The 13,162-nt window shown below is 40.2% G+C and overlaps 2 protein-coding genes across 2 annotated transcripts; one reads left to right on the top strand and one right to left on the bottom strand.

Moving 5' to 3' along the window:
- The first annotated feature begins 2,650 nt into the window (after nt 1-2,650).
- On the top strand, nt 2,651-7,219 carry LOC104421124 (L-aminoadipate-semialdehyde dehydrogenase-phosphopantetheinyl transferase). Its single transcript, XM_010032967.3, has 5 exons — nt 2,651-2,840; nt 2,986-3,118; nt 4,417-4,661; nt 6,221-6,392; nt 6,819-7,219. Exons 1-5 carry the CDS (start codon nt 2,725-2,727, stop codon nt 7,023-7,025), a joined length of 873 nt encoding a protein of 290 aa, XP_010031269.2. The 5' UTR covers nt 2,651-2,724; the 3' UTR covers nt 7,026-7,219.
- Nucleotides 7,202-10,095, bottom strand: LOC104421122 (hypothetical protein). Its single transcript, XM_010032966.3, has 3 exons — nt 9,655-10,095; nt 9,106-9,474; nt 7,202-8,122 (listed from the first exon to the last, which is right to left on the bottom strand). The coding sequence occupies exons 1-3, from the start codon at nt 9,964-9,966 to the stop codon at nt 7,502-7,504; spliced, it is 1,302 nt and encodes a 433-aa protein (XP_010031268.1). The 5' UTR covers nt 9,967-10,095; the 3' UTR covers nt 7,202-7,501.
- Between the last annotated feature and the right edge of the window lie 3,067 nt (nt 10,096-13,162).

The raw sequence follows: 13,162 nt of genomic DNA, 5'->3' as shown, positions 1-13,162 counted from the left end.
GTCTAGGGATGGCGCAGGTCGTCTGGTTTAATTTTTCATCAATGTGTAGTATGCACCGTAACGTTCATTGGAACCTGGTTCGGTCTAGGGATGGCGCAGGTCGGCTGGTCTAATTTTTGCATGTACACAGAAAAGTCGAAACCGGTGCTACTGGTGTACAATTACTCCCAAAAAAACTCCTATGTCGTACGTAAAAAAACCCTCAAACTAGTATTGTTGTCTCGTTAATACCCTACCATCATAATTATTAAAATGAAAAAGCCAATCTATATCTATCATGTGAAAAAAAAAATTACTGTAAATAACACTAAACTATTCTTGGTATGAAGAAATATTCAATTTATTTTCATATCACAAAAAATTCCAAATTTATAACTATGTGACAAAAATATCATCTATCTACCATCAAACCCCAAACTATCTAGTGTAATGCCAATCCTCCAAACTTTTTTTTTTTTTTTGTGTAACTAATATTGAAATATATAGTGGTGTGCCCTTTGTTACCACAAAAACATCTTGAAATTTGTCAATCATGATACTAGTACTCTAAACTTTTTTTTCATATCATTAATATCTCGAACTTGTATAATGACCGACAAAAAAAAAAAAAAATCTTCAATCACACTTCTTTTCGAGACAACTATTAATAAACCGACATGGTGGCTTGCATGGAAAGCGACACTGACGTGGATATGACATTGAGGGTAGTTTTCTCACATTAGTATAATTTTAGGGGTTTTTGTGACATGAAAAAGAAAAATAAAGAAGATTTGATATATTGATACATCAATGGTAGACCTGTCAAATAAGTAAGTCGGGTCAAGTGAAAAATAATTCGACCCAAACCTTTAACCTTGTATTAACCCATTTGTATGCAACACAAATTTATGGACCCATAACTAACCTCATTTGAGTTCTAATTCTTAGTTTTTTTTTTTTCTTCCTTAGATTGTTGTCTTCAAAGAATGAACAACTCCACAGATTGGCTTGCTAAGTTGGTGAGGCAGATTGCGTGCTCAAGTTGGGTCATGGGCTAAGACATTGTGCTGCTCATGAGCAATGCGAAAATGCAGGTGAGTACCGAACTAACAGACCTTCGAGCATAGAATCGGGGGTTAGGTTACAAACGTCAGATGGGGTGCGTAAAGTTGGCAATGAGGCAAAAGGCAGTGAATTTTGCCCGGGTGATGAGTGATGCCCTCCCCTTTAATATGAAAAATAGCATTCTGAAAGAACCTAATCAATTAGAAACCCATCAAACATGAAAAAGAATATGCAGAAAAGAAATTACTAATCGAACACATCTAGAACGTCGCGAAATGCACGACAATAGTATTTATTGCATTTCTTCAATCATGAATCTAGACTGTTGAAAGAAAATGGAATGACAAAGTCGAAAGGGTTGATGAGTTCTTGTTTGAAACGATTATCTTCCTTTAGGCATAAAAACTGAAAAGACGGCAACATGAAAGTTCGTACGGACAACGTGACCCTTGTACGGCCTTGGTCTTGTCGTGACTGTGGCTTGGGTGAATAGTTCTATAAAATCGAGGCATGTCACGTCCTCGCTCTAAATGCTCCATCAGTTTTGTCCCACATGGAATGTAGATATAAGATTTTGAGTCCATGTTGAAATGGCATGTTGCCACCCCAATAGCGCTTGTATGCAATTAGACATTCATTTTTGGCTACACGCATCGTAACACCCAACTAAGAATAAAAATATAATTAAGTCATAAAATTTATTAAAAAAATAATTAAATCATTAAATTTATTAAATTAGTATAATCAAATCATTCCGTTAACTCTAAACACTAATGTGATTTTTTAACTATATATTTTTCTCTCTAACGTGGTTAAAATGATGTAACTTTGATCTTGATTGAATTTTTTTATTTAAAAATAATAAAAAAGCTAATTTAAAAATTAAAAGAAAGAAGAAAATGTTGGAAATCAGTAGGGGTTTGCAGCCCTCATCATCGTTGTCATACCGACAATGGTGGGGAAAGGGTGGCAACAGTCATCGAGCCCGTGCCAAGGGCCATTTGAATTTATGTTTAAAATTTTTAGGTAACTTATTAATGACCTAACCTACTCAAACATGAGTTAAAAATGGATTTCAAACTCGTTTTATCACATTTATCGAGCGAGTAGAGCTTGCAGCTTAGGGTTTTAAGTAATTTAAAAAAAAAAAAAAAGTTTGGGGTTTCGGTATTATAGTAAGAGCCTATGAATTTGGGCAATATGAAAAAAAATCTAGGATAATGTCTTTGCAATAATTATTGTTTAGGGTTTTTTTTTTATATATTAATGTCGTTGCAATAATTATAGTATAGGGTTTTTTTTTATATATTAGTCCTAATAAAAATATCTTCGGAATATAAACATGCCGATAAAATCACCCGCCACGGTGGCTCTGTTGGGTAGGCTCCAGACTTCTTGGAGTTCGAAGCCCTTGCAACGCAAGTTATAAAGAGGCTGACGGATCATTTGGCGACTTACCCCGCATGCGTGGGTGGTGATTTTCTACGTGCCTTCTCAGAGTTTACTTTTCCAGCTGTCGGTTGTGCGGGATTTCTTGAGTCAAAAAAAAAAAACATGCCGATAAAAGAATTGGACTTCGAGATAAGAATCAAATGTAGCACAAGAATTAATTAACAGACTAGAAAACTGCTGTAGACGGCAGACGAGACGAGAATACCCAGACAGTCGGAAGGTCCATCAATGGAGGAGGGAGTTCGACGGTGGGCGGTGAACGTATCCAAGTGGTGCCCATCTCCCCAGGACTTCTCTTCTGCCCTCTCCATCCTCCCTCCTTCTCAACACCCCTCAGTCCTCAGGTTCTTTCTCACTCTCTCTCTCTCTCTCGTGCTGGTGTTTCTCTTCTTTGGTTTCTGCGATCAATGGAGTCCCAAAAGGAGGCAGATGCAGAATCGAAAGACGGCATCAAGATGGCGTTTTGACGTGTTTTCTTTATGTGGGTAGGTTCGTCAAAAGCGAGGATAGGAAGAGGGCGTTGGTCAGCCGGTTGCTGCAATATGCTCTGTTGCATCAGGTGCTCGGAATCCCATACGAGCAAATTAGCATCGAGCGCACCTTGGAGGGCAAACCGTATCTGGTATGCTTGCAATAGTTCCTGACTGACACTTCAAATTTTCCTTTCTTTGGTTACTTTGTGTGGTTTTGATTGTGTTGTGGTAATTTGATCATCCGGTTTATGTGTGAGTAAACTTATTTGGGAGGGTGACGTCCGTGCAAAACCAACATTTTGTCGAAGGCCGAGAGGATTTGCTTTGTTTTATCAAATCTCATAAGCGCAGCAGCATGCTGGTACGATGTTGTCGCCACATTATGCGAAATAAAACACGTAATGGCGTCTGGTGAAATTATCCCTCAATTGCTATTCTGGAAATAGTTTACGACAGAGATAGAGAAACAATTAATTGTGAGCTTCTCTCATGACTCTCTATGTCGAGTTTTGAGTATTGAATTAGTTGTTGTGGTAACGGTTAAGACCTATCTACTGATGTGTTTTTTAAGATCAAAAGGAGAAGATACAGAAAATTTTTGGTTAACTTGCTACTTCAGCAGGTGAGGATTGAGGATGACTTTTCTTTCTGGGCTTGGTTGAACTTGTTTCTACAGGGAACTCTTTTCTATGCATGTTTTCTCACTTGTGCCTTTCTGGGACAAAAAGCTGATTGAACCCTTAGATTGTTTTTGGCCTGTGGATATTGTTAAGAGTGTACTTTTCAATCTTTCATATTTATCCATTAACTGCTTCTAAAACATGGTAAAATGGGGAGTTTTCCTCTAAAAAATGGTTGAAAGGGGATGTCTTCGGATGGTTAGAACTATATTCATTCATCTGGCATGAACTTCAACTTTTTAAGATATGCATTTTGTGCTTGTGTAGTTGTGTCACTATTGTTCTACTCTTGTCCTGATTTTTTGTTTACCATAGGTGATAGATTCACATGAGAGGACTAACATGCAAGGTTTTTTTTTATTGAGCGCTTCTAACAACTTAAGAGCAAAGGTTGCTTAGAGAAACTAGTCTATAGCTAAGCAAGTGATGTACATCTGTTTTTCCTGCTTTTCATAAGTTAGTAATGTGAGAGTTGCATATGTGGAAAACAATATTGGACTTGAAATTATAGACGCCTTAATATGTTGGGATTCATTGTAATGCAATCATGAGCATGCTGAAAGCCAATGATTATTTGGCAGATGCATTTATCTAGGCAAATGTATTGTGGGTAGTCGATTTTCTCTTGTCATGAGCTCCTTTTTGGTTTGATGTTTTCTATAACTGTCTATCCTGTGTGAAGTGTTATGGTTTTCCAGTGATCTTATCAGTTTCCTTGCAAAGTGTTAACATGCTCTGCTGTTTTCTTTTTGCCTTTTCTTCTTAAGGAATGTGATAAAGATGTCACGGAGTTTCCCAATTTCAATTTTAATGTCTCCCATCATGGCGATTATGTGGCAATTGCATCAGAACCACTATGCCTTGTGGGGTTGGATATTGTTTCTTGCACTTTTCCGTGGAAAGAAACAGTTCCTGAATTCATTCAAAACTTCTCATCATATTTCTCAAGACTGGAGTGGGATTTTATAATAGGTGCAGGCAATGAAGAACAAATTTTGGTTGAATTTTACAGGTAGTGTGGTCATCTACCTATAATAATCAGGATAAGTCATTCAATCACCCTCTTCGTCTGTGGTTCAAAGGCGATTACTCATAATTTCTTGAAATTTATTGCTTGAAATTGGGCCTTGTGCTATTCTTGTGCCTCGATGAGACAATTCAGAAAATATAAAATGGGATTGACATGGATGATGGTCTGTGCAACTTATTATTGACAAATAAGAACAGTAAAACACTATACTTTTATGGCCTTCCCTTCCCCTTTCAGTGAGGAAAACACAATGTTGATTGTATCCTTGAATAATGTCCTTAAAGATGCAGTTGATAGCACGTGCATAGGGCATAATATTTACAATTACTTGTGTCTAATAGCAAGATTGAACATATTTGTGCCCCATCAGAGATCCGGGATTTGCTGCTAATACTTTTACAGCAGCAGAAAATGTCAACTGGTTGTCAGATTATTATCAGTTTGTGTGCTAATTTGGTGTGGAACAACAGATCGAAAAGTGAATAGCACTAGCTCTGCTCTTCCTTAAATTTCAATTTATTGACTATGAAGGTTACTATCTATTCTTATAGCCAATACTGGGTAAGATTTGTATGGACGGATTATCCAGTTACTTTTTCATAGTAACACTTCAAGGGAGGATTGGCTGTAAATGGATAGTGTGTGGTGACAATGGAAATTGGCAGCATTTAGAGGACACCTTTCTTCTGCTCTTGGCTTCTTTACGTCTGCATCTGTTGTTGCATGTGTATCCTTCATGTACTCTATTCCATAGTACTGCTTGTAGTGGTTTTTGTCATGGTCTAGGTGAACCATTTTGTCTCTCTTTTCTCTATGTAATTAAGGCCTCTCAAGTTGGCCCATCACCCTCGAAATAAACCTTTCCCTTCATCGACAAGTTAATGAAGCCTATGGATTGCATATATAGAAGGAAAATGTCATCTTCTTTAGGTTCACATTTTTCAGAATTGTCGGATCATTTATAAGTAGAATATTTCTATGACCTCAGCATTTGGACTTCATTTTTTTGAAGTTGTTGGCCTTTGTCATGATTGATAAATTGCATGACATCACAAATACTTAAAAGACTGAAGTTGTTGTGGAACAATGTGAAATGGATTTACCTATTGAACTCCCCCTTCATGCAGCGGGCAGTTAAACAAAGAAAGCTTGAAACATGTGAACCTTTAAGATATGTACAGTTCAAACTCCTACTCATAAAGAGGGGGGTGCAAGGAATGGAACATGGAGTCTCTTGCTCCCATAAAATGAGAAGTTGGGTGGGAGTTTAGCTATTATAGAACTTCTGTGTTCATTGTTACAATGATGACCCTATCCAACTTAAGTCAACCTATTTGGATAACAAACTCTAAGAAGGAATTTGTCAGATATGATTTGAGGAAAGACCTGGGAAATAGAACAAATGAAATATTCATGGTGATCTCTAGGCTAGTAATGGTTTTCCCGTGGATGTAGTGATTTTCATTTGCATTGCATTTGGCATAGCGTCGGGATTTTGAACCACTTCTTTACTGGTAATATTCGGCTTGTGACTTCTGCAGATATTGGTGCTTGAAGGAGGCATATGTCAAAGCCATTGGCAGTGGGTTGGCATGTGGCTTGGATAGAGTCGAGTTTCACCACACTGGTTGGACAAACATAAGTGTCAAAATCAACGGAACCTTTTCCCCGCACTGGAAGTTTTGGCTCCTTGATTTGGGAGAAAAACATTATGTCAGTCTCTCTCTCTCTCTCTCTCTTGCACACGCACAAAAATCTCTGCCATTAGCTAATATTTGCTTCGGTCTGCCTACTGACTTATGACTGTTGTCATGAAATATTGGATAGGACATTACTTCTTGCTGTGTAGATTAACAGAATGTTGTCTCTAAACTCTTTAAAGTCCTGTTTTATGACAATTGAATTACTCTTATCCCTGTGTGCTACTTCTGCTGAATATTCTGGTTAGAATTTTGTGGACACCTCTTGTATTTTAGTGGAATTTGATTGAAGCCCCTTGTACTTCAAACGTAGTTCTGTAGCCCATAACATTTTTTAAAAGGTCAATCGGATTTACTGTATATTTTTTGTAAAGTATGAGCGCATACTTTGTGCCTTGTGACACAGCAAAAATTCCTTCCATCTTCTCTGCCATTGCAGATATCCATCGCAAGGGGTCACCCAAGATCAGCAACCGAAAGCTACAAGAGCACGTTGAAAAGAGCAGAATTTTCTGAGGATGAGTATCTTGCCGGTTTCCATCTTCCAGATGTTAGTTTCGTCTTGCAAACAGTGGAACAGCTCATCTCGATTCTACAGGATGCCAAGAAAGCCCGAACTCCTGAAGGGGGCGCAATGCAGCATTAGCTAGCTGGAGATGGCAGCAGAACCCAAAATAGGAGTAAAATTTCAAGAGCCTTGTTTATATATCTGTACTGTATGCACGTAAATTGCTATTGGGTTGAGGTTGAAGAAGCGCATTCTATCTGTTTTGGTAAATGAAGAAATGTGCTGTCACAAATTGAAGCAGGAGTGCCAAGGAAAAGGACCAATCATCTATATATATATCATCAACCTCGTCATGAGGAATCTCTTTACGTACAAAGGCTTATCTGCCCAGCATTTTGTAGGACGCAAGTGTAAGAGAGTATCTATATCTAGAATGAATTCAAAGAAACAAATGAAATGGGATAAAAATCGAGGTATACGCCATTTCATCGCTTTTAACTCGGGCAATTTTTCGACCTATTTATAAGTAACTCTGCTCTGCGCACAAGCCGATGCGCGGCGATCGTCCGTGTATTTACAAAAAAGATGTTAGACGACCGGAAATGAAGTTCAATTTACAGCTCTTCGTCTCCTTGGACGTCGTACGAATCGTCGATGTCCAGAGCGACGACTTTCGAAGCACTCATCTTGGCTGAGCTCGACCGAACGTTGAATGGAACTCGGGCATAGCTCGGCACGACCCCGCACACGTCCTCCTCCTTCTTCAGATCAGCCGGAGGCAGGAAACAGTCCATCGACAGCCCTTTGATGTTGAAGTCCACCTCCTCAATGGCCCAAACCTCTTCCATCCGCGTCCTGGAATGGCTCTCCTTGTTCTCGCCGAACCTAAACAAGGACACCGACGTCCTCCCGGCATGAGCGATGTTTATGCCGTCGATGGTCCGGTAGTCCTGGATCAGAGACTCCATGGTGGTCTCCCAGAGGACGCTCTCGGAGCTCGTCGACTTGATCCTCAGGAGGTGAGAGTCTTCCAACTGGACCAAGAGGCCGGTCCTCTGGCTGAAGTAGCCCCACAGCGTGTGCCGGATTATCTCAACGTTGCTGCTGCTCCTGGCTCTCAGCGTGTAAGGCTCGGCTTCAAGCTTGAGGACGAAGCAGTCCTCGTTGTTGATCGCCTTCTCGCCGATGCAGACCGAGTTCGAGAACAAGTCCGACGTGGACCTTGGGTCGAGACCCTGCTCATAATTCAAGTCTTCTCGTGAGTAATTTGTTCAATTCAATGTGTAAGTTTTACTAGGAAACCTTAACATCATCATCAAAAGAAATCAGGCGAAATCAGGATCAAAATTTTGCTTGTTAGGCGGGAATTGGTTCCTACAATGGGGCCCAATTGGGCACACTTTAAGGCAATCAAATGTGCAAATTTCCAAAGTCTAATATGAACCCAAGAAGGTGGGTTTGGTCGGAAAATTCCCCACTTCGTGGCTTTCAGGCATGATTTGCTAGGAGGCTTGACCTGACATCCTTTGACTTGTGATATTTTCCATGAATTGTACGTGAGAACATCGACTTCTATTTGGTTAGGTAGGATCAAAGTCAACGCTGGGGCCGTGTGGCATTTCCCATTGGAAGCGCCGAAAATTCGCATGAGTTACGCGTTAATTGGCAGAGCCTCTCGTCAAAAGAAAGATGGGTTATTCCCAAATAGATGCTCCTAATAAAGGTCCCACGGGTGCGAAAAAGATTTGATACCTCTTGCCCAAGTTTAATTTTAAAGCATCTAAGGAATATGAAATCTGCCCTGATATCTTAACCGATCCAAAAGTAACATTTGAATTGAAGATCGAAATTTCGAATTCACCTTAACTTTTTAGCAGCTGAATCTGAAAGAAATCTTCGTCCTATCTTTAGGTGTATCTAATTCAACCGCAAGATATTACATCTTTTAGAATATATTTGACGTGGGATAAAGTCGACATAAAAGAAAAAGAAAATTTTCTCATCGCTTAAAGCAAATAAATGGATTTTCCAAAGCAAATTCAATTTCTTTCTCACCGTATGAGAGTAACATTGGCTATTTTCCTTTTTTTTCTTTTTTTAAGTGCCAGTTGAAAAGTCGTTTAAGGTTAATGACCGAAAAGAAAAGTCGTCTAAGGAAAAAAAAGAAAAAGAAAAAGAAAGAAGGAACGAAATTTGAGGAGCAGGTGGTAGCGAATACCTGCAAGAACCGGCGGAGAGGCCGGGGCGGCCCGCGGGAGGCATGGGAGTGGTGCCACGGCGTCTGCCGCCACGCCACCTTGCCGTCGCTGCCGGCGCTGATCTTGTAGCCGGAGACCACCAGCTCGAGGCACCACAGCTCCGGCCTCTTCTGCCACAGCACGAACCCGCCCACCTCCCCGGCCCCGTGCCTCGTGCTCTTCACCGTCGCCACCGCCGCCTTCGCCCTGCCCTCCTCGCCGGAGCACAGCTCCGACACCGCCATCCTCACTTTCCCCATGGCGTACATGCTCTCCACCGCGCCCAGCGCCTGCTCGCCGCCGGACGCCGCCACGTACTGCTGCACTATGTACTTCGCCATCGACGCTTCCTATAATTAATTCGGAAAACGGAGAAACATGGAAGTCAAAACATATTGCTCCCCTGGTATACAATGAGACCCATAAATTTATACCATATATCATGTGAAATTTCACGTTAAATTTCTGTTCTTGACACGAAGTGGTAATAAAAACTCGATCTTTAATGGAAGGAAACGGATGCGACTCACGATGGGGTGATCCTTGATGTGGGCGGCGAAGGGGGCGTCGGGGTGGTCGCGGGGGCTTATGGGGAGAGGGACCAGCGGGGCGCCGACGACGCCGAGGAGGAGCTGGACCTCCGCGCTCCGGCCCCCGCCGAGGAGGGTGGCCAGCGCCGGAGCGGGCTTGTTGTGGCCCGACGACCACATCCAGGACTTCATGTGGGCCCAGGGACGGTTGGAGGACTTGCTGGCGGGGGCGAACATCTCCTCCGGGATCGGGACCTCGAGCACGGTCTCGAGCCCGTCTTCCCGCTCGTAGTTCGGACACAGCTTCCTCATCAACACACGAGTCAAACTGACACAAAGAGAGAGAGAGAGAGAGAGAGAGAGAGAGAGAGTCTTTGTGGGTAGTGAGAGGAATTTGCAGGGTGAATAAGAGGAGAGGGGGAAGAGAGAGAGGACGTGGAAGGGAAGGGAAAAAGGTTGGGGGGTTTAGAGTGAGAAGATGGTGAGGCGGAGAGAGAGAGAAAGAGAGGGATTGCACCAACCGACCATGGCCCTCCCCGAACGTGCCGAGCTTCAGTTTATGTCGTGTTGGCACGCTCTTTGCAGACACAACTTAATTCTCTCTCTCTCTCTCTCTAATAGTTAATTGATTAATTGAGATTAATCAAAGAATGGGATTAATGAATGATGCATGAGCTGAATTTAATTCGAAAACCCAGATAAATCCAAGTTCATGTGAAACTGAAGCTCTTGCATAGGCTCAGTTCTGGTTATGTCCTCGGTCGGTTGACGAATCATGTTCTGTCAATATCTGCTGTTTCACAAATTTTTATTTTCTCTCAGTTTGGTTTCATTGAGCAAGTACTAACATTAAAATAATCTCTTATGCCGGCAGGGTTAAGCATCGAGGTAGATATAGGATTCATTACGGAACATGATATCTCGCATTCGATCTTTCCACCGATGACATTTTACGAGAACTGGTTGCGTATTTATTCGTGTGTGTTCTCGTGATTTGATTAATCTATTCGAGAGATGAAGATAATTTACTTTTTCCAGCAATTAGATTACACTTAACGAAGGGTATCTCTTTTTATATCTTACCTTAGTTTAAAGTCATTCGTATCTTTCCTTAAGTTCTAAAATTTGAATTATTGTTATCCATTATGATGGGTAAGTCAAATTAGTGAAGTCACATTTATGGGGATTCTAAAGTGGTCACGATGGAAATTTCCGAGAATTTGATTGAATATTAGACTTTCTAGATGAGAGAATTAAGACTCAAGAGGTCTCTCCATATACACATGCAAACGGAACTCCCGAGAGTTTAAGCCAAGAAGGGATGGGACTATTTTTGCCCCGTAATTAACTTTTTTTTGCCATACCATTTTAAGTAAACCATGCAATGAACATTTATAAATAGCCAAACGTAAGTTTTAATAAACATAGACATCTAGCAAAATTATCATGGAACACGCTTTTCTAATTTCCTCACTCGACCTAAATTTAGAAAAAAAAAATGAATATCTTTATTTTGTGTATGACTCTCTCGTGCTAAAAATGGTATTTTTATTTGCTCTTGTGTTATTTATTTATTTTTTATTTATTGTGTTTTTCAATAAAAGGCAGGTATTTTATTTTTCAGCGAATACTTTTGTGGTGGAGGACATGTTGAGTTTACTTAGACAGATGTGGTTTCAAGCAATTGCCTAATTTGCAAATCCACTTGTATCTTTTATCGAAGATTTATTCCCTCAAAGCGAGGGGTCTTGAGATGGTGAAACGTTACCGACCCCCCCCCCCCAAAAAAAAAAAAAAAAGATGGTGAAAAGTTTGTTTCTCCTAATGTACTTTCTCCAACTGTTTAAAATAGTAATTATCTCCGTGATTATATCCGTGATCATATCTATTAAGATCGATCAAATTTTTTCTCACAATATGTACTTAATTAATATCTTAGGACTCTCGTTTGCACAAACTCTCATAAAGCATTCTTAGAAGACAAATAATTCGATAACTTTGGTCATTACTTTCAATCTCAAGTGAACATAATCTTGTAGGAAAAAAGTAGGGCCGTCATCGGATCGTAAATGGTCCGATCCCAAACAACTCATCTAATCCCTTTTCCGTACCCACCCATTTACATGCAAATATCTTTTTTCAGGAAAAGATCACATCTTGACTATGTGAGGTTAGAGAAGAAGGAAAAACAAGCGGTCAATTTTGGATGGTCACTTTGAAATCTTGAGAGACTTTGGACTCTCATTAACATGATTATCAGCAACAAAAAAAGAAAATCTTAGAAGATATAAAAGTCAATAACTCTGGCCACAACCTTCAATCTGGAATGAACATAATCGCATAAGAAAAATTAAGGTTGTCAAATGATTGGATCGGATCGGATCGGATTTATAAATCGATCCATTTAACTCGTTCCCGTGCCCAAGCCATTTAAATACAAAACAAATATCTTTTTTCCCAGAGAAGATCACATCTTGACTATGTGAGGTTTGAGGAGAAGGAAAAACCAAGCGGCCAATTTGAGATGGTCTTTTTGAAACACTTCATCTTGAGAAACTTTGGACTCTTATTAACACAACTGTCAAAAAAAAAATCTTAAAAGATAAATAATTCAATAACTCTGGTCACGGCCTTCAATCTGGAGTGAACATAATCTCATAGGAAAAAGTAAGGTTGTCAAATGGGTGGATAAGATCGAATTGAAAAATCGACACATTTAACCCGTTCCCGTGCCTGACCCATTTACATGCATAATACAAATATCTTTTTTCTTGATGAAGATAGCATCTTGACTACGAGAGGTTAGAGGAGAAGAAAAAACCAAGCGGCCAACTTAGGATGTTGACTTTGAAACATTTTATCTTGAGCGACTTAGGGCTCTCATTAATACAATCATCAAAAAAATAGTTTTTGATAAATAATCCGATAACTCTGGTCACAGCTTTCAATCTCGAGTAAACATAGTCTCATAGAAAAAAGTAGGGTCGTCAAATAGGTGGATCAGATCGGGACAATGACACATATAATCCATTCTCGTGCCCGACCCGTTTACATACAAATACAAATATCATTTTTTCCCAGAGAAGATAGCATCCTGACTACGTGAGGTTAGGGGAGAAGAAAAAATCAAATGGCGGATGTCGGATGGTGATTTTTTTTTTGTTTGTTTTTTTTTTCCAAATATGGTGACTTTGAAACGCTTTTATCATGAGAGACCTTTTACGGAGAGTTTCCCACGGAAAATCCGACTTTTCCTATAATCAGGAGGCGCATTAAACGCGATTAATTCCAAAGCTCATCAAAAAAGTCAGGGCGTACACACGCACCGGCTCCCGTCGTGGTTGAAGTTTGCTTTTGTCTCTCTCTGAAATTAGTTGTAGTTCGGACACGACTACACGCCTACAAAGTTTGATTTATTTTTACCAATTCAACAAACATTAGATGCTTCTTCCCTTGACTTATTGCCATGGGACATTTAGGGTTCCCATGTAGAAAGGATTAAAGATAA

This window comes from Eucalyptus grandis, chromosome 1 (genome assembly GCF_016545825.1).
Source record: "Eucalyptus grandis isolate ANBG69807.140 chromosome 1, ASM1654582v1, whole genome shotgun sequence".
Lineage (NCBI taxonomy): Eukaryota > Viridiplantae > Streptophyta > Magnoliopsida > Myrtales > Myrtaceae > Eucalyptus > Eucalyptus grandis.
The sequence above is the reverse complement of the archived record's forward strand: the minus strand, read 5'-3'. Positions and strand labels throughout refer to the sequence as shown.